The sequence below is a fragment of the Eubalaena glacialis genome, chromosome 1 (genome assembly GCF_028564815.1).
Source record: "Eubalaena glacialis isolate mEubGla1 chromosome 1, mEubGla1.1.hap2.+ XY, whole genome shotgun sequence".
Classification (NCBI taxonomy): domain Eukaryota; kingdom Metazoa; phylum Chordata; class Mammalia; order Artiodactyla; family Balaenidae; genus Eubalaena; species Eubalaena glacialis.
This window is the reverse complement of record NC_083716.1, coordinates 36,025,153-36,052,653: the sequence shown is the minus strand read 5'-3', so window position 1 is coordinate 36,052,653 and position 27,501 is coordinate 36,025,153. Positions and strand designations below refer to the sequence as shown.

Sequence of the window (27,501 nt, the reverse complement as noted above, 5' to 3'; positions counted from 1 at the left end):
TGATGATGACAGTGATGAGGATGACCCCCTTCTCATAGTTAAGCCACTATATCCTCCTCATTGCCTGGAAAATAGAAATCTTAAAGTTAGTTTAAAATGTTGCACTAAAAACATTTTGGTTTGAGACTGTCGTCAGAAGCTTATTGCCACTATAGAAGTTTTCAACCCTGGGATATAGGTAAGTTTTTAATTGCAGTCATCTATGCATGTTCACAGAGATATTCTCTAAGTCAGGAGCTGGCAAACTACAGCCCAAGGGCCAAATCTGGCTCACTGCCTGGTTCTTAAATAAAGTTTTATTGGAAATTAGCTACATCCATTTGTTTACATACTGTCTTTGGCAGCCTTTGCCCTATATGGTCAGAGTTGCATGGTTGAAACAGATATCATATGGCCCACGAGGCATAAAATGTTCCCACCTGACTCATTACAGATGCAGTTCGCTCTAGGTAGTGCTCCCAAGTTGTACAACCATATAATTGAAGATTTTCAAGGCCCATTAGAGATGATGTATCCCAAGTCTAAAGCGGTTTTATAGATGGGCAGATCAGGGCTCATGAAGTGACTTGCCAAGGGTCTTACTGTTTGCTGGTGATTTCTTTTTCCTTTTTTAAAAAAGGAAGATCTTTTTTCCCAGAACTTTTTAAAAATTGTGATAAAATAAACATAACACAAATTTTACCATTTAACCATTTTTAAGTGTACAGTTCTGAGGCATTAAGTACATTCATATTGTTGTACTGCCATCACCACCATCGAGCTCCAGAACTTTTTCATCTTCCCGAACAGAAACTCTGTACCCATTAAACAATAACTTTTCGTTCCCATCGCTCCCCCCCGCCAGCCCCAAGCCCCTGGCAACTCCCATTCTATTTTCTGTCTCTATGAATTTGACTACTCTAAGTACCTCATATAAGTGGAAAAATACGATATTCATCCTTTGTGACTAGCTTATCCATAACTTTTTAATTGAAGGAACTATGCTTTACAGAAACAGGAAAATCCTAGCCTTCTCCCTGACTGACTCACCACTTGTCTTGGACCAGGGTAAGCTGATCAGCTTTTCTTAATATCTGAGACTATACCCAGGTCACTCAGTTGAAGTTTTAAATGTTCATAAAATTCTACACTGCTGTGTACATCCTATTTCTTGATTTCATCTTGATGAGTAATTTAAGCCATGGTTTTCATATTTTACACACTTACCACTTAGAGAGTAATCTTTTAAAATTCTTGGAGGAGGAGGAAGGACACCTGGTAGGAAAGTTAGGTGACTAACTGTTACCTCCATGTACATCCTAAAAGCAGATAAATTGTATGAAGGCATTTGTTCTAAGTATTTGTTTCTCATCAGGCCTTAAATTATGTCCTATGTTTTCATTGTTTTGTCTAGATATGAAATTCTTAAAATTAACTCAGCAAGCATTTGTTAGCTTACTATGTACTAAGTGTATTACTTATAGTATCTCATATAATCCTCATAAAAATTCCTCTGAGGTATGTACTTATATTATATCCATTTAAGCAGTGAGAAAACTGAGGCAGAAAACAGTTCTTTGCCCTAGAACACAGAGTAGTACGAGATTGTACCAGAATTTGAACATGGGCAGTTGGCTGCGAAGTCAGAATTCGTTTATTTGCTTATACATTCCTTCATTCAACACATATTTAATGAGAGCCTATTAGGTTTTAGACTTTTTTTGGCCGTGCTGTGCGGCCCGTGGGATCTTAACTCCGACCAGGGATCGAACTCATGCCCCCTGCAGTGGAAGTGCAGACCACCAGGGAAGTCCCATATTATGTTCTAGACTTGATTCAAGGGATACAGCAGTAATGATAAAGTCCTGGCCCTCATGGGGTTTATGCTCTGTTAACTGTTTTCTATGCAGCCATCTTGTATTCTCATTCATCATCTAATCAGAGACGCTTTGATACTGGTGCTTTTTTCAGCTTCTCTTCAAGAAGGTATCAAAAGAAGGTTTGATAACTGGCAGGAGTTTTTCCAGTCATCCGGGAGAACCCCTTTCAACAGACAGAAATGAAGGAACCGTTGTAGACAAATACTGTTTCTCTCTTCTTGAACCATCAAGAAGCTTCTGAGACTATTACAGGGTTTGTCATCCTGCAGGTCAAGAATTAAGAATGCCTATCTAATACTATAGCTAATCCCTCCCTCCCCGCCACTGCTTTAATTAAAGCCAGTTTTCTCTTAGCTTTTCTGCAAACCTGGACAAAACTTGTTCAGTATCTTAGTCATTAAGTCTTTGAATAGTTCAAGACAGTGTGAAGACACTAACTTGCCTTTTGTTTTCAAAACGTCCTTTTTTTGTTTGTTTTTGTTTTTGTTTTTAGTCCAAGATGGAACTGTGAAGCACAAGAGAGGAGATTGCCTTTGGTGGTTTGGCATCCTCCTCTTTTCAGATCTGCTTTCCTTCCTCCTGATGGCTCCCCAGCCTCCCAGCCAACAAAGTGTTACAGTTAATACCCTGCTAAAGTGTTAACTCATAACTAGAGCCTCATGTCCTTCCTGTCTGTTCTCCCTGCCTATGGACTAAGAATCCTACTAATCCTCGTTAGCTGAGAACAGATAGCTTGAGATGGCTCATAAGGGCTTAATTATGACCCTGCCTGGAGAATTTGCATTTTAATGGAAAACATTTTTGCTACCCCTTCATTCAAGGGGAGTGAACAAAGATTTAACATACCACTTCGACAATGTTGAACTAACCCAAATTATTAAGCATTTTTGTGGAACTAGTTTTCTTTGTACAACTTTGAATTGCTCAGTGAATTATTTAGGTTTCCCCATCTTTTTTGTAAAAATCGAGTGTGATGAGTATTGAGCTCAGAGGAAGGAGTGCTTTCTGACCATTGCATGCCTTACTTTATGCTGTGTCCTGGTTCCACTGCCCTGCCAGGAGTGTCTCACTCATTCTACAAACATTCTTGGATATATCTTACTATCAGGGCCTCTGTTGGGTGGGACAGGATTACTAGGTACTATTCAACTGCTGGTGGTCCACAGAATTCCTACTTATACTTTATATTTTTGCAGTCCTTTATCAATTACAACTTACAAAAAAATTTCTCACTTATGTAATCTTATATATGCTCATTATAACAATGCACAAGTATAAGAGAAAATCTTCCCTGTAGGCCAGTGATTAAGGTAATATTAGTCTCAATTTTCATAGGAAGAAAATGAAGCCAAGGGAAGTTAAGGGACTTGTTCTTACTAAAACCACGTTCTCTTGACTCTGGGTACAGTGTCCTTTCTTCTAAACCACAGCTACCTGTAAAGTTAGGACTTTTTCAATTCGTGTGCCTGCTTTTCTCTGATATTTGAATGTCGATGTCACTAAGTTTCTATATTGCATTTGCCCCAATTGAATTTCATATCTTTTTTTTTTTTGGATAGAACATTTTTTTCCTAATTTTTCTATTGTCACTTCTAACTTAGAATCATCTACATTCAGATTTGATGGAATATTCTAAGTTTCTAAGTTTCTGCATTTAAGTCATTTGTGCATTTATGATCTTCAGGGATTTAATCTGACCTCTCAAAATAACAGTTGTGGTTCTGTATTGAGTATTTATTTATTGATTGATTGATTGATTGATTGATTGATTGCTGGCTGTGTTGGGTCTTCGTTTCTGTGCGAGGGCTTTCTCTAGTTGCAGCAAGCAGGGGCCACTCTTCATCGCGGTGCGCGGGCCTCTCACTATCGCGGCCTCTCTTGTTGCGGAGCACAGGCTCCAGACGCGCAGGCTCAGTAATTGTGGCTCACGGGCCTAGTTACTCCGCGGCATGTGGGATCTTCCCAGACCAGGGCTCGAACCCGTGTCCCCTGCATTGGCAGGCAGATTCTCAACCACTGCGCCACCAGGGAAGCCCTGTACTGATGTTTTAAACTATGGTAGCCCTGATGGAGTAAATCCAGTTTTTCCTTATAGTCTGTGCCTATTTTAGTTCCATTCTCTGCTCTTCCAGTATAAGTGGAACTTGCTCCAGCCAACTGTTGACATCACAGTGAGGAAAATACAGCTAGTTTTTTCTGCCTCTCAAGGGAGAAAAGAAAATTTGGTTGGTTTGTCCCTTCAGCGTAATGTATCTAAAGCACTTTAAAATATTTATTAAGCTAGTTGCACAGTCTTTAGCAGACTAATCTTGTCTCTGTTCCTAATGCTATTTATCTGTTCTCACTTTTAGTATTTTGACTGACTTCTCATTTATTTTTCATATCCATAGCTTTTGGTAGTTTGCCTTGCTGTCTTTGTAACTGGCAGCATCTTAAGCATGCAGGGCTAGTTTCTTGGCCACCCACAGTACTTCTTTCAACTGGAGTTTTTGTCATTTGATTCTCTTTCATTTGACACTTTTTTAATAAATTTGGTGTACTGCTCCATAATTGTTTCTTGTGGATAAGTCTCTACTCCCTGGTGTGATTTTAATTAGTAGTCCTGGAGGGCAGGGATTAACGTATCCTTTGTAAGGATCCCTCCAAGAAGAAATCCCCCCCAAAATACACAGAATGTCTTAGAGTGTGTGCAGTTATTCAGTTTTTCAGTCAATATTTATTTGAATGATTACTGTTTGCCATCCACTCTGCTAGGCATGCACAGTCAAGTGATGGATCCACTGGGCTTATGCGCTAGCAGTTGGTTCAGACAAGTTAACCAGGTAATACAAGACAGTGTAATGTGGGACTTGAGAGAATAAGGATGAGTTGCTATATATATACACACGCACACACACACGGCACTATATGTGTGTGTGTGTGTGTGTGTGTGTGTGTGTGTGTGTGTGTATATATATATATAGTGTATGTATATCAAGGAGGCGCCTCAGCTACTTTGAGGTTTCTGAGAATGTGGCCTTTGAGATCATCGGATACCCAAAGAATAAATAAGGGTTGGGCAGATTTAGCAAGGGTGGGGAGGGGATTGGGATGGGATTGGGACAGGATGCTCATTTGAAAGAACAGCCATCTCTAGCGCTAGAGGGTAAAAAGGTTCATTATGACTGCAGCATGGAGTTCAATGGAGAGGCTGTAGAAGTGACAGGGATATGGGGTGGGCTTATTAGGTATTTGGGCTTTATCTTAAGAGCAAGGGGTTTTTTAAGTCAGGGAGCAGCATGATCAAATTGTCAGTTAGAAAGGGTCCTCTCTCTGTGCTATGGAGAGTGGTTTGGCAGAGAAGAGCTGTAGGGAGACAGTCTAAGAGTTCATTGAAGTAATGGGGGGTGGGGGTAGAAATGATGGTGATCTGAACCAGGGTAGGTTAAGTTAAAGGATTCAAGGGACATTTAGCAGAGAGAGTCCTTGAGAATTATTGATTACAAGGGAGGGTTATGTTAAGAGAAAAAGACACATGGTCAAGGGTGATTGGAAGTCCTTCAGTTCTCTGTTCCCTCCCATTCCTCCATCATTGATTTTAGGCAGTCATAGATTTTGAGCTGTAATATCCATGGTCATAAAATAAATACATTTAGGCCCAGTAGGACACTTTAAATTTTAATATTTTCTAAAATCTCTGTAGGATGACTTTTAGATTACAGAGGGTAGTTTTATGTTATAGTCTATGTTAAAAGCTTAAATAGCATACTTAGGTATATAAAATAATTGACAATCATGGAAAAGTCATTTAATATTTCAGGGAAATGTAAAGACGTAACTCTTTTAAAATGTTATGCTATTAAACATCTGTTCATCGATGATGTATTTATTAGGCAAGGAAGGAATGTGAACTTTTCAGTAGAGAATTACCCATCCATGGCCCAGCCTTAACTGAAATAAAACTCTAGACATAAAGTATAAAGTAATGAAAACATTTGTTAGGTACGCAGATAGCTTCAAGTAGTTCCAAGGGTTGTCAAGAGCCAGTTGTGGTTTCCTGGAAGAATCTGGATCAATGATCAAATGAAAGAAGTTATCACTGTGGGATTTTGCTGCTTTGATGGGAAATCACCACTGGCCAGTTCACTGCTAAGTACTCTGTAGTCGCTATTTCCCTCCCTCCCTTCATTTATTCTTCCCTCCCTTTGTTCCTTTATTTCCTTGTAAGTTCATCTTTTTCTTACCTAACCCCTCTTAACTTCTTGGGTTTGAGAAGTTCTCTTAAGACGTGTAAATAATATGGAACTGGTACCTTTGTTTTGGTCTTGGCTTTACCAAAATGAGCTCTGTGATTATGAATTTGCCACTTCTCAGGATCTTGGTTTCTACATCTGTAAAATGAGACAGCTCAAGTAGATTAGTGATAAGGGGACTCTCAGCTATGATCTTTTATCTGCCTCTTCTCTTTCCTGGTCCTGTATAGCTAGTTGCTCCCAGGCCTTTGTTTACTTGAGGGTCCCACTGGTTTTTGAGATTTGTTATCAAAGCCACCCCCTCATACTGAGGCTTCTATGGTTTGTTCCAGTCCCCACAGTCAGAACATCCTATGTTTAAACATCCTATGTTTAAATCCTCAGAACTTACACATGAGTCAGGAAACTTGCCCCTTCTTAACATTCCCTCTCGCCATTTTTTTTGTTATCTTTTTAACCAGACACATGTTTGAGGTTTTGTTTTTTCTTTTTTTTGTGTGTGCATTTTTTTTCTTGAAACGGGCAAGGTGGGGTGGTAGCTGAAGAGGGGAAAGGAGAAACTACTGAACACTTTACTACAAACCATGCTGCCTCGGGACACGAAGCACAGATTTTCTTACAAAGGCTGTCATTCTCTCCCCACTTCCAAGTCCACCCTTTGCAGTTTCATTATGGCAACCCCACCTCCATGTCTATCTTCAGGTACTGCTCTGTAGCATATTTGTGACCCCTCCCTCCATTGCTAATGTAAGTCCTCCTAATATCCGTCTCAAGCTCGTCTCCTCAGGGAATGCTGATTAACCCCACTTAGTGTTGATTGCCAATAACACTTAAGCCCCCTGGACTTCATTAAGTGTTATTCTTTAAAAATACATTTAAAATAGCTTCAGATGCAAATTAGGAAAATAAGTCATAATGTATATGTTGTAGTTTATACAGTGATATCTTCCATTACATATTTTATTTTTTTTAATATTTATTTTATTTATTTATTTGGTTGTGCCAGGTCTTAGATGCGGCAGGTGGGTTTCTTAGTTGCGGCATGCATGTGGGATCTAGTTCCCTGACCAGGGATTGAACCCAGGCCCCCTGCATTGGGATTGCGGAGTCTTAACCACTGCGCCACCAGGGAAGTCCCCCATTACATATTTTAAATATACTAGAAATAGGGTGACTTTTCACATATTGATATGTTTAGTTCGTTTCCAAGATGAAAGATCTGGAGAGGAATCCTGCCGCTATAAAGTCATTTTATCGGACTTGTTTTCTTTGCTGGTTGTGATTGCCGGGACTTGCTGAAGTTGATCCCAGCTTGGAAATTGGCATGTATACTTTTGCAGAATGGTTCTTATAAGGACAATGAAAATGTGGTCATTGAAAACTGTTTCAGAAAATGTATTGCTCCTGCTATGATGTTAAAAATGGTAATTTTTAAAGGTTATGTCCACTCTACCTAAGTTTAATTATAAATTGGATGTTTTTTAAAGCTGTCTAGTCTTCTTCTTGGTGTATTTTAAATTCGAAATGGATCTTTGAACACTTGCACCCTGCTAGACCAGTGGTCACTGGGTTCCTTGTTTTGCCACTAGAGCCATCTCCACTCTGGTAGTAAGTAAGGTGACTCATGTCATTTGGAGGTAAGGCAAATACTTTGCACTAATTTCCCAACATCCCTTCTCCATTACTGTCAGCTCCCTAGCCATCACTGCCCTCACTTCTCCAGAGGCAAAGATGATGTAATTGCAGCACCTTTTCCTCTTTCTAACACACAAGATTGAAAGTTGCCCTTGGCAGATACCCTTTGGGATGTTCCTTTGAACTTTTGTTTACTGGTGGACACCACGCTGATTTGCCTGCTATTTTAGGATTACTGGATTGCAGTCTTCTAAGCAACAAAGAACCAAGTCTAATTTATGTTTAGCAAAATACTGGCTGTAGTAGAAATTTGTAAGTTTGTGAAATGCAGTGTATTAGGATTGAATGACTTTGAGGAATCCTTTAATGTATGCTTTTGAATAAATTTTTTGCTCTTGTAGTTCTTAAAGTCCACTAGAAAGAGAACTGGGGTTGGTTGGTTGGTTGGTTTTGAACCTTGCAAGCAGTAAGAACACTTCACCTTTCCACGAACACCCCCCCACCCCCATCGTTCTCCCTTGCTTCCAGTTGTCGTTGATCCTGATCTCCAGACCCCCCACCCACCCCCGCCCAGTAACGAGTTCCTTAGTGGTTCTTAAATAGGGTGCAAATCAAGCGGTCTTCGTCCCCACCGCGGCCCACGTGGGGCTAGTTTGGGGAAGACGCAGCTGAGTAGACAATTTCGCAGGGTGACTCATTCTCAGCACCGACCATCGCTTGTAAACCCGCCAGGGAAAATATGCTAGACATTGTTATGATGAAAACAACTGGGAGGGGTCGGTGGTGAGGAGAAGAACTGAGATAAAATTTGGTCAAATCTACCGTCGCCCTGGAACCCGGGCGGCGGGGCGGCCGGGGTACCTGCGAGGAGCTCGGGCGGGCGGGCGTGGCCTGCGGGCGTGGCGGCGGGGGGCGTGGCGGGGGCGGGGCCGGCCGGCGGTTGGAAGGGGGTGGAGTTGCCCTTGGAGGCGGCACCGGCCCTGGGCCCGAAGCCCGCCGCGCCCTATCGGGCCCGAGTCGAGTGGCCCCGCGGAGCCGGCGCGCTCCCGCCTGCAGGGGGAGGGCGGACGGGGCGCGGGGACCGGCCAGGCCGCGGCAGGCGCTGTTTCTCTTTCACTTTCCTTCCCTCGGAGGCCGGCGCGCTGGCGGCGAGGAGCGGCGGTGGCGGCAGCCGCGGGGTAGGTACCCGGCTGGCTGGAGAGCGGCCGAAGGGCCGGAACTCGGCCGCCCCTGCGCTCCCTGCCCAAGTTTGCGCCGGGAGCCGGAGCGGCACCTCCAAGCACCTGCCGCGGCAGGCCCCGCCTGGAGCCGGGAGAGCTCTTCGGGGGCGGGGACGGGGGTGGCCTGCTGGGGTCTGGGGGCTTCGAGGTCGCGCCTTGCGCTCGGGGGCGGAGAAGGCGGCGGGCGCACGGCCCTGGGAGAGGCGGCGCGTCCTCCCAGGCGCAGCCCCGGCCCGGCCCGAGCGGCGCGTCCCCCGGGCCCTGGCCCGCGCACCTGCCAGGCGGGCGGGGAGGCTTGTGCTGGGACCGCCTAGGGCAGTGCTACCGGGTCCTGCCGGAGGACGAGGAAAAGTTCCCTCCTGCCCCCGCCCCGTCACTGCAAGTACTTGTTTCCTTTAACCTTCTTGGTGACAGGGCTCTATGGCTTAAAATCATAATCCCACCCCGGGTCGGGACTGTGCATGTCCGCTTTCAGAGGACTTTGTCTGACTTTGGAGCTTCGTAGCAAACCTGTGAGAAAGGCAGGGCCGTTAATCCCAGTATATAGAGGAGGAGGCCGAGATCCAGGCACGGATAATAAGTGCCTTGCTGCAGGTCATACAGGGGCTCAGGACCAGAACCCAGACCCCCCGTCTCATAATTACGCTCTCTTTCTGTTACACCCTCGACACGATTTCCTGAGCGGATAGGATGATTACTTGCAGAACCTATTACGTGCATATTCTCAGTGGCGATGTGTCTGTCGATGGAAGATGGAACGATGCCTTTTACCTCTCCGGTTGCTTTATACTTAACCTATGAGTTAATAGCTGAGATAGAAAAGTTTTTGTTTATAGAATTAACTTGGGAAGTCCACACCTCTTTTTCATGTTGTGTTATCTAAGAGGACACGTTTGTTGTAAGAAACCTTTAAAACTTTTTAAAGTAACCATATGGACAAGCCATGCTAGACGTTTCTGGAAAAAAAAAAAGTTAAAAGTTAAAAAAAAATTAATGACATTCAGTTTTTACAGTGTGCTAGCTATATGTATGTTGTCTCATTTAGTCGTCACAACTGTAGGAGGCCCGCATTCTTGTTTTCATTTTACAGTTTAAAAAACCTTAAGACTTAGAGACGATAAGTAACATTGCCCAGGTTATACATTTACTAAATGTGACTGCTGTCTGTTTAAGATTTTGCAGTCTAATAGAGGAGATTAAGAATGAATGTAACTGTAAATAAAAATAGAAGGAAAACGTAACAGGAGAGAAATAAGGGTAAAAAAAACCGGGGCGATTACACTGAGGATAGCTTTGGCAAAGGGTTTGAAGAATAGGTAGGCTCTAGATAGGGGAGCAGAAGGGCTGTTTGGATGGAAGGCATAGGACCTGCAGAATGGACTATGGAAAGAGCCATCCTTCCCGTTTTCCTGAGCTTTGGTATGTTAAGGTCCGTCTGTGGAGGGTCTTATACGACAAGCTGAGAAATTTAAAGGTTTCTCTGTTACAGAGTAAAGAGGAGACACTGACATTCTTTGAGAAGAGGATCCAAATGTGACAGAATAAAATAAACTTCGTAGAACATAAGTTGGGCTGCAGGTGGAGAGGTAATATTTGAGTAGGATGGCTGTGGATGGAATGGAAAAGGACATCCATTTGATTTGATTACCGACTAGGTGTGGAGTACAGAATGGAAATAGGGAGCATTTCGATAGGGAGGATAATGACTTCAATTTTGAATCTTTTAGCTTGTGTTGGCAGAAACTCTTAATAGAGCAGTCAAGCAGATAGTTAAAATGCATTACTCAAGAGGTAAAGATATCAAAACCAGAGTTAATAGCCTCAGGTGTCATTTGTATAGAGGTGATAGTTGAGGCCTCAGGATTGGGTGAATTTGTCCTTATTCTGACTTAATCATAGCAGGTTTACAAATTAATGTTACAGTGAGGGAAATGTTCTGTTCACCTGTTCACCCAGTTTGGAACATGTAATACTTGCTGCTAATACATTGGTGTTAATACAGTACGAGGAATTTGACACCTTTTTTTCTCGTCTTTTTAAAATTACTGTGGAAGAAGATATGGGAAAGCAGAACCACCAAAAGGAGTGATGACCAGCGATCTCATGAGAAGTCTGGATGTTAGTTCTCATGCCTCAGGACATCCAGTTGGGAACTCCACACCAGCTCCTGGGATCAGACTTTCATCCACTTAATACCCCTGTTTGCCTGAACTACTAGAGCCAGTCCTAGCTAACCACGAATGGCTACCCAGAGGAAACACTTGGTGAAAGATTTCAATCCTTACATCACTTGCTATATCTGTAAAGGGTATCTGATCAAGCCAACTACAGTGACGGAATGCCTCCATACCTGTAAGTATTCTTTATTTTGTCATCTACCTATCAGAAGTTTTGGGTTACACTTCTTCTTTTAAAACTACCACATTTTGGGTTTCTTTTTCCTCTAGATTTTAACTTTTAAAGCAATGAGTATTCTAAGAATTAACTTTGAATTTATTTTCAGAATTGAATTTCTCACTGGGATTCCAGTGGTATGAATTTTTTCTTGTTTCTTTTTTAAATTGTTATAGTTGGCTTTTATCTGATTTTAAAATGTTCTGAAAATCATAAGCACTTATTGGTTATAGTTTTTTTTTATGTGAACTATTTTAGGTTTTCTCTTTTTAAAAATTTTACTGAAAGAGTTAATATGCTCAGATTTTTTTAGGATATGCATACTTTATTAGTTCATTGTGGGTTTTTTAAAATCACTTTATTGAGGTATGGTTGACATAAAAAAGCTATATGTGTTTAATGTGTATAACTTGATGAGTTTAGAGATAAGTATATACGCATGAAATCATCACCACATCAATGCCATAAACCTTATCCATCACCTCCAAAAGTTTTCTCTTACCCTCTTGTTTATTATTATTATTATTGTGATAAGAACACAACGTAAAATCTACCCTCCTAGCAAATTTTTAAGTGTACAACACAGTATTGTTAACCGTGGGCACTATGCTGTACAGTAGATCTCTAGGACTTATTCATCTTGTATAACTGAAACTGTACCCTTTGACCAGTAACCAACAGCCTCAGCATCCCCTGGGAACTTGTTAGAAATGCAGATTATCAGGCCTTCCCCCAGAATTACAGAAACACTCTGGGAGTAGGCCCAGACATCTGTGTTTAACAATCCCTCCAGGTGATTCTGAAGCACGCACAAGTTTGAGAATCTCTGTTCTAACGAATGATCATATCTGGAACTCCTGACAAGTTTCTTTTTCACCTGTCCTATCAGTAGAGAAAGAGACATTTTTATAGCCACTTAGGCCAGGATTTCACCTATTTTTTGTGTTTTTGCCAGTATGAATTTATTTTCCTATTTCAGTGAAGGTAATTCCAGTAAGTTCTAGTTTAATGCCTGTTATGTGCACCAAAGTAGATACTTTATATACTTGATTTCATTTTAGCTTTACAGTAACCTTGAAGCAGTTTGGAGGGGATGTGGGGAGACAGAGAGGGTATAGAGATTATCTTCACTTGTGGGTGTGGAAGCTTAAGAGCTAAGTCACTTGCCCAGTCTCGCAGCTTATGAGTAGTAGACCTGTATTCAGCTCCAAAGCCCATGCTCTTTCTAAGATAACCTGGGACATTTTTTTAATCCCCCCTTCAGCTATTCTCCCTCTGCTTAACTTACATACTATTATACCAGTAGTTTTAAACAGGGTTGCAAAAAAAGAATCACCTGTTAGTTGTTAAAATGGCAGATTTTATAAATATTTTACCACAAAAAAAAATAGTCACCTAGGAAGCTGTTTAAACGTAAACTTTTTCACAACTCCACCTGGAGAGATTGGTGGGTGTTGTGATGAGGTCTGGACATGTGTATTTCGGAAAACCTCTCCAAGTGATGTTGATGTATACTTTTTGGAGGTATCACTGGGCCCATGCTGTTCAATTACCAGTTAACTATGAACTGTCTTGAAATGCTCATTTACTGTTGCACTGTATCATTATCTAACTTGAACAGTTATCAGTTAAACATCATCAAACAGATATTTATTGAATACCTACTATGTGCCAGGCACCATTCTAGGCACAGAGGATACAGCACTGAACAAGGTAGTCAAAAATCTCTGCTCTCAAGAAAGGGGAAAACCAATAATAAACATGCCACGTTAGATTGTGTTAAATACTATGAAGAACAAAGAAGGATTGTAGATAGGAGAGTTGGGGTTATTTTATATAGTGTGTCAGGGTTGACCTCTTTGATATGATTACATTTGGACAGAAACCTGAAGGGATTGAACTCTGGATATATGGGAAGAGCATTCCAGGCAGAGGGAAAAGCAAGTACACGGCCTTGAGGTGGGAATGCCCTTGGCAAGTTTAAGGAACAGCTAATCAGTGAGAAGGCTATTGCTGCAGGTCAGCTGAAAGATTATGGGGCCTTCAGCCAGGGTAATGAGGTGTGAGATGGAGGCAGGGAAGAATGATTGACTGTGGATGTATTTTGGAGGAAGAACCAGTAGGATGTGGCTACTCTAGAGTGGGGACTTTGTCTTATACTTTCCTGTTTCCCACTACACGAAACATGGCACCTGGACATGGTCCACTGTCTGTTTTGTTTTGCTTCTTCTGACATTAGTGCATTGTTTTTTTTTTTTGTTTTTTTTGTTTTTTTTTTTTAAATTTTTTTAATTAATTAATTAATTTATTTATTTTTGGATGTGTTGGGTCTTCGTTTCTGTGCGAGGGCTTTCTCTAGTTGCGGCGAGCGGGGGCCACTCTTCATCGCGGTGCGCGGGCCTCTCACTATCGTGGCCTCTCTTGTTGCGGAGCACAGGCTCCAGACGCGCAGGCTCAGTAGTTGTGGCTCACGGGCCTAGTTGCTCCGCGGCATGTGGGATCTTCCCAGACCAGGGCTCGAACCCGTGTCCCCTGCATTAGCAGGCAGATTCTCAACCACTGCGCCACCAGGGAAGCCCTAGTGCATTGTTTTTATATTTGGATTTCTCCAGCAAAACCTGCCAGTTCTGTTTGGCAGATGAGAAGAAAGCACAACTTCTCCAGTTTTTATCTATATAATACAGATTTTATATTTGTTCTTCTGAAAGAAAATTTTCTTTGGGACATAATGAAATCCCAGTTTAAATGTTATTTTTTTTAATATAAATTTATTTATTTTATTTATTTACTTACTTTGGCTGCGTTGGGTCTTCGTTGCTGCGCGTGGGCTTTCTCTAGATGTGGCGAGCGGGGGCTACTCTTCATTGCGGTGCATGGGCTTCTCATTGCGGTGGCGTCTCTTGTTGTGGAGCACGGGCTCTAGGCACGTGGGCTTCAGTAGTTGTGGCACTCAGGCTCAGTAGTTGTGGCTCACGGGCTCCAGAGCGCAGGCTCAGCAGTTGTGGCGCACGGGCTTAGTTGCTCTGCGGCACGTGGGATCTTCCCAGACCAGGGCTCGAACACGTGTCTCCTGCATTGGCAGGTGGATTCTCAACCACTGCGCCACCACGGAATTTCCTAAATGTTACTTTTTTGAAGGAAAAACAAAAGATTCTAGAAGTATAAACAATAAGTTTATAAGCAAGGGTTATGTTTATGTTTGCAACGACAATTTACGGTCTAAAGGGATAGGTGACCGTTTAACAGCTCGTGTCATTCTGGCCTGAGAAGTCCTTTGGCAGTCAGCAAGCCCCTTTACTGAGAGAGAATGAACATGGCAGAGTTGTGATTAAAAGACACAAATATGGCCTCTTAGATCCACAGAGAACACAGAACAGTAGAGTAAATGATGGTGGAGTCAGGCACTCAACCCAGTGTCTTAGGAGACCTGAGGATTCTGTAGTGCTAAGCTTTACGCACTTTCTGGTCCTTGGATTTCTATATATTTTTTGGTTTGTATTCATACTGGGGCTTACAGGCAAAAACTATCCCACTTGCAAAATATTCCCCTATTTGTGTTGATAAAATAAATAGTACTGTAAAGCATGTTCCTTAATCATTGGTTGGCTCTTTGATGTTACCTGGTTTTCTTAGGTATAAGGTGGGACAGATATATGTGGTACAATGATTTGGGATCAGTATACAATAGAGAAGATGGCCAAATGGGACAGGAGGAAAGTGAGAAGTGTTAAGTGACATTGAGGTACCCCCTAATAGTTTCCATCTTGACTTTGGCATATAAAAAATATCTTATTAAAATAACTGTGTACATAGACTATAATTTTATGATACTGTAAGTAAAGAATGGGTAAACAATAGTTCTTATTATGAAAACTCATAATAAAAGAGAAAGATTTTGTTCTTACTATTCGAGTTTGAAATGTGTAAATGGAGCTTTATTATTGGTGAGCAAAATCAGACTTTAGGACCAGTCCCTTCAGAACTCTGGTCAAGTGAAGGAATAGTAATCAAGTTAGGGAATGTATAAAATATCAATAAATTTGGATGCTGGTAAGTGCGATGAAAATAAGGAAACAGAATGATGTAATAGCAGATATATGTCAGGATGTTGCAGCAGAATGAATGCCAGAGAAGGAACCAAAAAGAGTGTTTTCTGAAATTCCTAAAGCCATGGGCCCAAGGCCTTCTCAGGCAGGGACATAAACGCTTGGGCCTGGCTACAGTGGAGGTGCTTTGGGGTGGGAGGTGTAGAGATCATGAGTGGCTCTCCCTGCTTTGATATGGATAAACGGAGTTACTTTACTCTTTCAGATTACTCTGCACATGCATCTTGATTCTTCTCTCTCCTCAAATCAGTTTGTTGATCCCCTGTTCTCCCATTAAGAAATTCTGGAGCTAACACTGCCTGGCTTCCCTGTGGATGTAGAAACAAGGGACAAAATGACAGCAGACTCTGTCTGACTGCAGCAGCCCTTGGTGTTCTTAGCACTCAGCTCTGTGGAAGACAGAGAAAGGGGCAAGCCAGTCAGAAGGAAGGGGGAGGCAGAGATGGCAGCGCAGAATGTCCCACACTTCTGACAAGGAGTCGCAAAAAAAAAAAAAAAAAGGGCTTATAAAAGCCCCATCTTTAAGTAGGCTCATACCTCAACTACTAATACCAGCTCCCTTCAGCAGACCAAGGACGTTTGATAAAAAGATAATAAAACTTTAAAATGAGGTAAAAATTTAAAATACAGATGAGTTTTCCGTTTAAATGATCACTTAATGCTAGATGAACTAAATCCACATGTCTATGAGGTAATTTTAACAACCTAACAAATGTGTGGTTTGTTAGGTTACATGTGGTTACATGTCTATGAGGTAATTTTTACAACGTAACAAACCTAAGGAAATAAACTTGTTCACACAAATAATTATTGAATTCTCTAAAATAAAGAACTAGATGTCAGGCACTTTGCTAGCCGGTGGAGTAGAGTGGTAAATAAGATAAATTTGGAACTTAAACTCTGCTAAGCAAAACTCATAAGCCAAGAAGAAATTTCTACAGGTGTATTTGGATCTATTTTTTTCTTTTCTATGTGAACTCACCTCCTCTGAGACTTCAACTACCTATGCTGATGTCTCCCAAATCTTTATTCTGAGCGTCAGAATCCCACTGGATGTCCACTTAGATGTCCTGAAGCCTCCTGGAACTTAACATTACCTAAAAGTGAATGAACGGGATGCCAACATTCAGTTGTCCAAGCAAGAAATATGCTCCATGCTTGACTCTCTTTACCCTCACTAACAAAACAGGGGCAAAGTTCTGTCTGGTCTCTCTCTGTAATCTCTCTTGAATCTGTCCCTTCGCTCTCATCCCCTGTGACCTTTCTCGCTCAGTCCCTCATTCCTTCTCACCAAAGTCCCTGCAGCCCACTCCTAAGCTGTGTCAGTGGTGATCATTTACAAGGGCTTACTGTCTTCATCGCTCACACTTCAGCCAACCCAAAATTTCCTAAAGGTACTCTACTGCCCTCAGGATAAATTAAAGCTACGCAGCTGTGACTGATTTCTGCCCTCTCCCTCCCCCCACCACCTGACACACACACACTGCACACACATGGTTCAGCTGCTTGCTCTGCTTGGAACGTCTCCTGTATGCCTGGCTAGCAGCCGCCCATCCTTTAAAGCTCGTCTACTCCAACATATGCCACCTGTCTACTCCCATAGGCAGATTTAGCTTAAGTGTATCCTTAGTACCTGGTACTTGAGTGCTCAGTAAAAGCTTAAATGAATAAATAAATGGTCAATCAGTTGATTGGTTTATTGTGTGTTTTTCCTTTCCAAGATTCAAATGCAGTGAAAGGTAGCTTGAAAGGCATGTAGATAGTGTGGGTTAGGAATTACGGATTTTCAAAAACTGTCTTCTAAAATATAGGTGGGAGCTTTGTGGGTCATGGGTAGGGAGAGGGAGAGGGAGAGACGCAGGATTGGGGAGTAGAGATTGGTGGTTCTAAATTAAGGGATGCTCTGTCTCTTGCACCAGGGTCCTGAGAAATCTTTGAGGTTGCTTAGAGTGTATTTGCTGGTGGTTGTATAGGTTGTTGACTTAAAATGAAAGACTTTTCACTTAAATTAAGAACAAAGGAGCTTTGTTCCAGCAGCTAAAATGTGCAGAACACAGTGCATTGGTTCTTAACTCTTTTGTGGCTAGAGGCCTCTTTAAGAATCTGATGATTCTTTCCTCAGAAAAAAAGGAAGGTTATAGACATGGAATTCTGTGGTACAGGAAAAGAAAGCTTTCTTCTTTCTGCCTTTTCAGAAATTATGGTGGTAGTCCCTTAACTAAGATGAATTCTTTGGAAAAACGTTGTATTTAGTTTTCAATTTATGTAAAGAAGAAGGGTTAATTGATAATTAAATATAATTGATGTGACAGTTAAGGGACTCGGTAATTTTATGTAGTACTATGTAAGAATGAAGGAATAATTTAATCATAAGATGGTAAAATTTAAGTTCTATCATCATTTATTGTTTTTTGAACAAGTATCATAAATACACAAGTATTTAATTAAGGTACAGAAAACTGTTGATATGTTGATACTCAGTGTTTAAAAATCTTATGCCACATATACTTGCTATTCAAAGTGCAGCCTCCAGACCAGCAGCATCATCACCTGGGAGCTTGTTAGAAGTGCACATTCTCAGGCCTTACCATAGACCTACTGAATCCAGATATCTGGGGAGAGGGCCGGAAATTGGTGTAATAGCAAGCCCTTCAGGTGATTTTGTGATTCACTAAAGTCTGAGAAGCACGCTGTGGACCAGACATTAATAATAACCAGCGTCTCTAGAAGTAAGCAGTTTGTACTTTTAATCATACAGTAATTGAAGTAAATGCTAATAAAATTAAGATAATGGCTGTTATTTATTGAATGTTATATTGGGGGTCATGGGCTTTACGTGCATTGCCTTATTTAATCTTCCCAAGAACCCTTCTAGTTAGGTGGTATTATTAAATCAGTCAGCAAATGTTTATTAGCACCTACCTTGTGCCAGTCATTACTCTAGGCAGTGGGAAGACAGCAATAAACAATACAGATATAGTCTGTCCTCCTAAATTTATGTTGCAATAGAACAGACAAAAAGCAAGTGAATGATATAATTTTAGATTCTATGTATAACACATACTATGAAGAAAAATAAGACAGAATAAGGTCTTGCTTGGAAGTTACCATCTGAGCAGAGAGCGTAAATAATAGGAAGGAGCACGCTATGAAAAGTTTGAGGGAAGAGTATTTCAGATTCTCATGCTAGTGTTTTTCACAGAGACAAAACTCAGAAAGGTTAAGTAACACAGCTAATAAGTGCTAGAGCTAGGTTCCTATTCCTGTCTGACTCAGGTACCTCTTCATAATAAATTGGGATATTTGCTAATTTTATTTTTTCTTCTTTCTGCTAGTCTACATTTTCTAAAATTTCTTTAAGCAGCATGTGAATTTTCAAAATATATATAGTAAGCCTCTTCTAACTATGTTTTCATGACTGTATACCTGTCATTATGTACCCAATCAGGATCTGAATTTATTAATAATTCTGAATGATAGCCATTATAATGAAGAAGAGATATAAATTGAACTTTCCAAGAATGTATTCTTTATAAAATTTGATTTTTAGAGTCAAGACTTACTTGTTTTTAGAGTAATAATCAAAGGCCTAAATAGGAACCGTACTTAAACCGTACTTAAACCTAAATAGAAACCGTGCTTGAAACTGTACTTTCAGTAGGTGCAAATATAATGTTCTAGGGTTGTGGTAGAAATGAGGTCATTGGTATAACTGATGTTACATATTTCAAACAATATTTTGGCAGAAACTAGTCATTCATGAAAATGATTATAGTGTTCATTTTGATGATTCTTTTTAAATAGGAAAGAATAATTATAGGCCTTAAACAATCTTGGTGTCATCTATTATTGGTAATAATGTTAAGAAGAATTATATCAGATGTATGGTTCTTTTAGCTTTTGAAACTATGCATTAGATAGTAAAGAATGTTTGAACAGCTGAGCAAAGATTCATAGTGGACACTAAAAGACAAAACTAGGGGATAACAAATAAGTTGTCTTCTTTATTGGTTTCTGAGGATAAATTATATCTAGGTCAGGATGAGTTGGAACTGATACCAGTGATGGATTGAGAGAAAAATATGTAACCTAAAAACCAAATGTATTCAGAGTTAGAAATCGTGGTCGGTGTACAGGTATGTTTAAGAGTCTAGCACAAAGGTTGAGTGTAAACATTATGAACAAGTAGAGTCCAACCAGTGTAGAGGAGGCCAAAGATAATTTCTGTTTGGGTACTTTGAAGATGTATCATATCTACTGGTGTTTTATAACATACTGGTTTTTGCCAGACGTGTGTATATATATATATCAGAAATTCAGAAACCGGTGAACAAAGCTATATTCTCTCAGAATGCTCAACCGCTGACATTACTCGGTTAATAGAAAATGATCATTTTATTTTAGAAAATTATGTAGCTTATGTTGAATTAACTCATTTTAATTGTCAAGAAAATTACTAGTGAATTCAGAATCTCTTCCCTTGCCTTAGTTGAAAATCTAGGCTGATTTCTGACTTGACTACAGTAGTGCTCCTGTGAGTCCTAAAATCGTGGCTCCCTCTGCTATTCCTAACCCCTGTGTCCTCATTTATTCCACGAATATTTACTGAGCACCTCCTCCTCCAGGTACTACTCTGGGCACCTGGGACACATCAGGCAGCATAGTAGGCAGTAAGTCAGAGTGTATAAATGATGGTACACTCTGGTGATAAATGCTACAGAAAAAGGGAAGGTCAAGCTGGGTACAGGGAATTGGGCAGTCAGTGAGAAGGTGTGACCACTTAAGGTAAGCCTGTGCTCAGGGTAGGCCTCATCAGGAAGGTGGCAGTTGAACAGATTTAAGAAGGTAAAGGAGTTGGCTGATCAGATACCTGATCCCAACCAGTTGGGAGTTGGACATATGAGTCTGGAGATGATCAGCATTTAGATCATATTTAATCAGTGAGAGCGTCAAGGGGGTGAGCACAGATGGAGAAGGGGTGATGGCCAAGGCTGAGCCCTGGGTGCGGAGGGGGAGGAGGCAGTGAGGTAGGAGGAAAACAGAGTGGGTCCTGGGAGACAAAGCAAACACATAGTGTCGAGGAGGAGGGACCGGCCGAGTCAGTTGTGTTGAGTAAGATGGGACTGAGGAAGGCCCAGGCTGAGCAGCACGGGCGCCATGGATAATCTCGCTGAGCACTTTCAGTGGAGTGGTAAGGAGTGGAAGTCTGGGTGGGTGTGAGAGGATGGAAGTGTTTTAATTTCATTGTTTTGATAATGTACAATGATTATGTAAGTCTTTCACCTTAATGAAGGTAAAGAAGGGGTGAAAAAAGAATGGGAAGAGAGGTATTAGAGAGAGAGTATAGGTAACTCTGAAATGGAGTGATAGCTGACAAGGGAAGTAGGGTCAACAGAAGTTTGATTCTTTTTTTTAAAGATGGGGAAATAATGTGTTTGAATGTTGATAGGAATCTTCAGCAGATAGCAGAAGACTGACACAGGCGAGAGAGAAGCAATGGAGCAATGTTCTGGGGTCGTTGGAAGGGGGTCTAGTGAACAGAGATTGACACATGAAAGTTCTAGAAACAGGCAAGACCACAAAGTTTAGATGTTAGTGAGTGAGTAGGTATGGTGATATAAATTCTGTTTCCTTTTTTTTTCTTCTTTCCTTTTGTTTTCAGTAGAACAGGAAGTGAGGTCATCAGTGGAGAGTGGAGATGGGGGAGGATAAGTGAGGGCTTGAGGAGAGAGGAGAAAAGGTATGAAGCATTGGTGAAGAGCATATGGAATTAGGGCATTGAGGGTGACTGCCTGGCAGATGAAGGACCCATTTTTGAGGGTCATGGTCATGAATTTAAGGTGAGAGACCAATCAGCATGATGCATGTTTTTCTCCCACAATGTTCATCTGTAATCTTGCAGAGCAGAGTATGCAGAGAGTTGGATTTAGCTAGGGTTAATAGTTTAACTGAGCAAGTATGACAAAAGAAGAGAAGGGAAGAAGAGTTGAAGTAGAGCAAAGCTATTTAGAGTCTGTGTGAGGAAGTGATTATCTGATTGGTCATGGAATTTATGTTGATAAGGAAGGGAATGAGGTCATTATTACACTCACTGACCTACTAGAGTCTGCCCTCACCCTGGAGTCCCACTTGACTCCATAAGCCTGTCTGTGGAAGGCCCTCCTGGACTTTGTGGTCTCCTGACCTGCTTGGTCTCAGATTCCCCTACTGTGCTGAAGCCCCAAGACTGTGTCCTGACCCTGTCCAGCAGGCTCTGCCTTGCTGCCTGTCCCTCTGTCCTGGCAAAAACAAGAATAAAGCATTCTCCTCAGTAGAAAGTAATGCTATCCTTAGTGTTCTCCAAGAAATTGCAACTCATGTAGGCCTTTGAAAGAACTGTGCCATGTATAACATAAGATGTTCATTATTTCCTTATATGAGTAAAACCAGGAGATACTGTCTCATGGAAGCAAATTACAGCTATTCTGGAAAACTTTAAAAATAAATTATGTCAGTTTCACATGTAAGCATGTATCAAAAGCAAATTGATACCTCTTCTCTTTGCAGATGACCACAGTTTACTTATAAACTGTTAGTAGATAACATATTTTTCAAAGGTGAACTGTATCAAATGAGTGTTATTAAGAAAGGCACATGAAGATAGTGATGTGCTTGAGGAAGGAGGAAAAAATATGCTTCTATGTTGACAGATAAAACCAACACACTCAGGTGATTTTAACGAAGTCAGCCTTTGATCACTTTTAATAAACAGAGCATTACTAATGAATGACACGACCAAGGACATGAGAGAAAAGACTGTTATTGGTTTATTATCAGTGATAACAGAATTGGTGCTCAAGAAGAGAAATTTCCGTAGATCACTGTGTCATTAAAAGCTGGGAAGTTAGCTTTCTATGAGAGATGTGGGCAGACCATACATCCAAGATAGCAACAACAAATGGGCTTTGTACCTGTTGTGAAGAACCCGCTCCCCTCAAGAACTTGAAAATACAAAAAATAGGATAGCCTTTTAATAGTTAAACTATGGAATCAATATAAAATGGTGCTTCAGAGCAGGTATATGCAAAGTGATCAGGAAGAGACACAACAGGGTTTCTCCTAGACCAGTGGGACTGTGCTAGAATTGTACTAAACATATAAAGTTAAGGAAGGAGTGTATAATGTGAAAGTGTTGGTCAATCTTGGACCCTCAACCCCAGAAAAAGAAGTATCATACATGCAAAGATAGGCAGTTCCCACTCAGGTGAAGCAGTGTGCCATAAATATCATACTTGAGTTGCAAAACTATCTCTAGGGTGAACATGGCTGCAGAGGGTTAATACCAGTACATGATAGACATTTCAAGTTCCATTAGCAAGGTCATCTGTTACTTAAGATAGATGCGTCAAACTAATCATGGTCTGATGCCATTCAATATTCGATTACTGATTCTTTTTATTATGATTTTATGCTCATCCAGCAATCTAACTTAGTGATAGCTCATATTTATTTAAGTTACCACTCGTTTACACATTTTACATATATTATCTCATTTAATCCTTCTAAGAACCCTGTGAGATAGATACCCTTATCTCCCTGTACAGAGAAGCACAAAGTAATTTGCCTAATGGCAGAACCTGGGATTCAGATCCAGCTGTCTGCCTCAAGATTATCTTTTATCTAGAACAACTGTGCCATACTGCCTGGGCTTCTCATGTAAGTCTGCATTATAGAGAGATAACACATTAATCGCATATTCTTTTGATTATGTTTTGTCCTGTGTCGGTGATTCCCTAATGGTGAATGATAAAGTGGCTTCTGGTTAGGATTTGGCAGAGGGCCACATCCTGGAATGGGGCGGCCTCACTGAGGCACTAGCCGGGAAGGATTTTGTGGCGGGGTTTTCCCGGTTGTCTTCTGGCTGCTTCAGTGAGCGCTTTGCACAGTTAGAGTCCTGGCGCTCATCTCCCAGAGATTTTGATTTAATTGGTCTGGGATGGGGACCATGAATCCGTTCTTTTAAAAAATCTCATTGGTGATTGTGGTGTCCGTCTGAATTTGAAAACCACTGCTTTAGATGACACAATGACTCTTTCCCTGCTAATTTGTGTAACAACCTAGTTCAAATCTAAGACATGGTAAAAGGAACGATTTCACTTAGTAAGCTTTGGGCAGAAGTTTAATGATGGTTGTGATGAGCTAAATATAAAGATCAGGTAAAAATATGAAATCCTGGTGCTCGGGACCAAATGGTATTGATTTTAAGATGTGTTGCGTAGTGGTTTGGATTTTAGGCCTTGAGCTGCACATCCAGCCTGGGGTTGGGTGCCATGTCTGCTACACAGCTGGGCAGATGTGGGCAGCCTGCTCAGGCTCTCCGGTATCGCATTCCTCCTTTGCCAGAGGAGGATGATAGCAGTCCGTACAGTAAGCCATACAAAGCCCTGAGCCTGATATTTGGTTAATGCTCAGTAAATGTTAACACTTGTTACCATTTAAGTGTTTTTCCAACTGGGGATATCTTTGGTGAGCCTAACTCCCTTTCTGACCAGGTGTTTCTGCTGGCTCCAGCATCTCTCTATACAGTGGCTGGTGAGGATGAAGTCTCTCCTTGGTCTCCACACACAGTCTTAACCGCAGACTGGGACCTTTTTAAACATCATTCTTGGACCAATTGAGTTAGCCAGTACAGCAGTTGAGCAGTTAGACAGCTTAGTATTAAGTCTTTAAGATATTTTTAAAATGTGTTTTTCAGCTCGTATAAACCAAATTATAAACTAAGAATCAAAGGTCAGTTTTGTAGTGATGAGTTTTTTTTTAAGCGTCTAAGGGAAAGCAAATTCTCATTTAACTTTTTTTTTTTTCAGTTTCACTGAACTTCTGGCCTGTATTTCCTCAGGTTCTAATTTATATAAGTTTGTGCTTTATTTAACAGCTTTTAAAAGCATGTGGGAGATGTATTTTCTAGAATTTTTTTTTTTAAGAATATATAAGCTACTTAAAAGGGCTATTTTGTGCAAAATATTCAGTTTAAAAGGAGTTCTAATTCTACAAGTGGACATATTTAAGGCTCCCAAATCAAGGGATAAGGCATTCTTTTTCTGTATACTTTAGATGTATAGATATAAAATTAGAAGACAATGTAGCATATAGGTATGCATTGGGTAAGAAAATGGGCTCTTGATTCAAATCTTGGCTTTCGCCATTTACTGGCTCCATGATTTTTGGCAAATTGCTGAAGTTCTCTATTCAGTTTCTTCATCTGTAAGAGGCCTAATAATATTACCTAATTAATGGGGTTTTAATGAATATTAAATTATGAAATTGTGTCAAATTAAATATATTTTGAAGTGTTTGGGTGGTACCTGTTACATAAACCTTTTAATTGTTAATGATTATGATGAAAATGATGGCATCCACCACCAAATCATCTGAACAAAAAAGAAAACTAGAGTAAAAATATTATATTTCAACATCTTAAATTTTTCTCTTAAATTATTTGAAAAAAATTTAATTAAAGACAATTATGGGCCTTAGCCTCTGTAAAAAATTTTTTTAAGTTCTTTTAATGTAATATTTTATGTAGTAAGGTTAATTCCTACGCCCTATGGGATGGCTTATCTGTCATGTTTACTTGGTGGTCAGATTTAGCAGAGATGCTAAAGATGTTTTGGGGGGATGGTATTTCTACATTACATTCTTTTCCTTTGTAAAGTTAAAAACATTTTTTTAATCTGCAAAATTTGATTTCATATCAGAAAACCTGGATTCAAGTCTCTGTGCTGCCATTCATCAGGGAAGGCAGGTTACCTAGCTTGTAAAAACCTCTTCTCCTTCATCTGCAAAAGAAGAATAAGATACTGTATCTCAAATGTTGATGTGAAAAATAAATTCACCTCCTGATGGGGCTTTCTATCTCCCTCTGTTCAGCACTGTTCAGTAGAAATAAAATGTGAGCCACCTGTGTAATTTTAAATTTTCCAGTAGCCACTTAAAAAAAACAAATGAAATTAGTTTTAATATATTTTATTTAATTCAATGTCTAAAATATTATCAATTCCACATGTAATTAATATAACATTTTTTCATTCTAAAAATCTGGCATGTGTTTTACACTTACAGCACATCTCAACTTGAAGTAGCAACATTTCAAGTGCTTGGGAGCCACATGCCGCTAGTGGCTATCATGTTGGACAGTCCAGATCTAGAATACAGATTAATATTCCCCATCAGCATCCTTGAGCACTGGGGCTGCCTTGGCCTTAAGCAGCCTTATTCTTGAAACTGTGTGCACCTCTGGACAAATGAGCCTCACATTTCTTTCTTGAACAACCTAGATTAGTATCTTTGCCCCTGGGAGGATAGGCTCCTGCCCTTAGCCTTTTGGCTGACCCAGATGAAGACTTGCTCTGGGCATGTCATGTGCCTCTCTGTTTGGCCAAGGCCGGTAGACAACCAGGAATTCCTGAATACCTTGATCATGATAAACCTTTTGAACAACAGAGCCCCAGGGCAGGATCAGAGATTCAGGACAAGATCAGGCTTTATAATACCCCTTCATTCTTGCCTCTTATCTGTACTATTTGCCTTCTTTCCCAAATTTCAGAGATTGATCTAGTGTCCCTGGGAAAAGAGCAAATACCAGCAATCTGCAAAAGAATTGAGCTTTTTTTCCTTCTACCTCAGTATGGCTTAGCAAGGCAGCCCTCCCTCCCAAACATTAACTTTTTAAAAGACATTTAGAATGTTTTGGAGGCCAAGAAATTTGGAGGACAGATATATTCATATCTACGCTTTTTCTGTTTTAAGGTTTTCTAATACTGTCTTCATCCAAATTTTGTGAGAATTATAGTAAAGGGTTGTTACCCTAATAGCTGTATGTCATGGTAAAAAGAGGTAGAGAATAGGGGACTCGGGTGTACTCTTACAACAAAAAAATCTGCTCAGATGTTACCTTCTTAGGAAGTCCTACCCTGATCACTCTTACCTAACATAGCTACCAGCCCCCAGCATGCACGTGTGCGCTCTCGCGCTTTCTCCCTCTCTCTCTCTTTCTCTCTCCCTCCCTCTCTCTCTCCCTCCCACCCTCTCTCACCCCTCCCTCTCTCTCCCCCTCCCTCCCTCTTTCTCTCCCTCTCTCCCCCTCCCTCCCCCTCCCTCTCCCCCCCTCCCTCCCTCTCCCCCTCCCTCCCTCCCTCTCCCTCTCCCTCCCTCCCTCTCCCCCCTCCCTCCCTCCCTCTCCCCCCTCCCTCCCTCCCTCTCCCCTCCCTCCCTCCCCTCCCTCCCCTCCCTCCCTCCCCCTCCCTCTCTCTCTCCCCCTCCCTCTCTCTCTCCCCCTCCCTCTCTCTCTCCCCCTCCCCCTCCTCCCTCCCTCTCTCCCCCTCCCTCCCTCTCTCCCCCCTCCCTCCCTCCCTCTCCCCTCCCTCCCTCCCCTCCCTCCCCTCCCTCCCTCCCCCTCCCTCTCTCTCTCCCCCTCCCTCTCTCCCTCCCCCTCCCTCCCTCTTCCCCTCCGTCTCTCTCTCGCCCCCTCCGTCCCTCTCCCCCCTTCCTCCCTCCCTCCCTCCCTCCCTCTCTCTCTCTCTCTCTTGCACACGAACACACACCCACTCTATCATTTTTCTGTTTGTTTTGTAAATATCGCTTATTACTAACTAAAATTCTTTCACTTCCCAAATAGAACATAAGCTCCATAAGGGTATGGACTTTGTTTTGTTTACCCCTGCACCCCCAACTTCTAGTACAATGCTTGGCTATTGAATCAATGAATAAATAAGTGAAAGGAAATACCAAGATATTATTCTCTGTATGTACTGATCATTTTAAAATTAGTTACTGAGGAGAATTCTTCCCTGACCATTGTTGCTCTGACCAGTATGTGTGATGTGTTTGAATTTTCAGACCTAATCTCAGTGGTAGGAATCCTAGTGTTTACTCTTGATCAATTGTTTACATAAACTTTTACTTCTTTTAGATAGTGTGGGGCTTAAGGAGGGGGGAAAGTAGTTTGTAATGGAGTTGTAAAAGGGGGAGCTGATCAGTACCAGGTGAAAATTTAAGATTTCACAGGGTAATAAAA

General features: G+C 41.2%; 1 protein-coding gene across 5 annotated transcripts in view; it reads left to right on the top strand.

The window, feature by feature from the left end:
- Window positions 1-27,501, top strand: part of PCGF5 (polycomb group ring finger 5) — a 111,870-nt gene that overhangs the window by 42,295 nt on the left and 42,074 nt on the right. For 3 of the 5 annotated variants that reach the window (XM_061195227.1, XM_061195235.1, XM_061195204.1), the window contains exon 2: window positions 11,004-11,298. In XM_061195227.1, coding sequence (XP_061051210.1) covers window positions 11,187-11,298 — 112 coding nt within the window. In that variant the 5' untranslated portion in view covers window positions 11,004-11,186. Of the gene's footprint in view, window positions 1-8,806; window positions 8,905-10,481; window positions 10,533-11,003; window positions 11,299-27,501 lie in introns of those variants that run through there. The other 2 variants (XM_061195212.1, XM_061195219.1) reach the window with 2 other exon arrangements.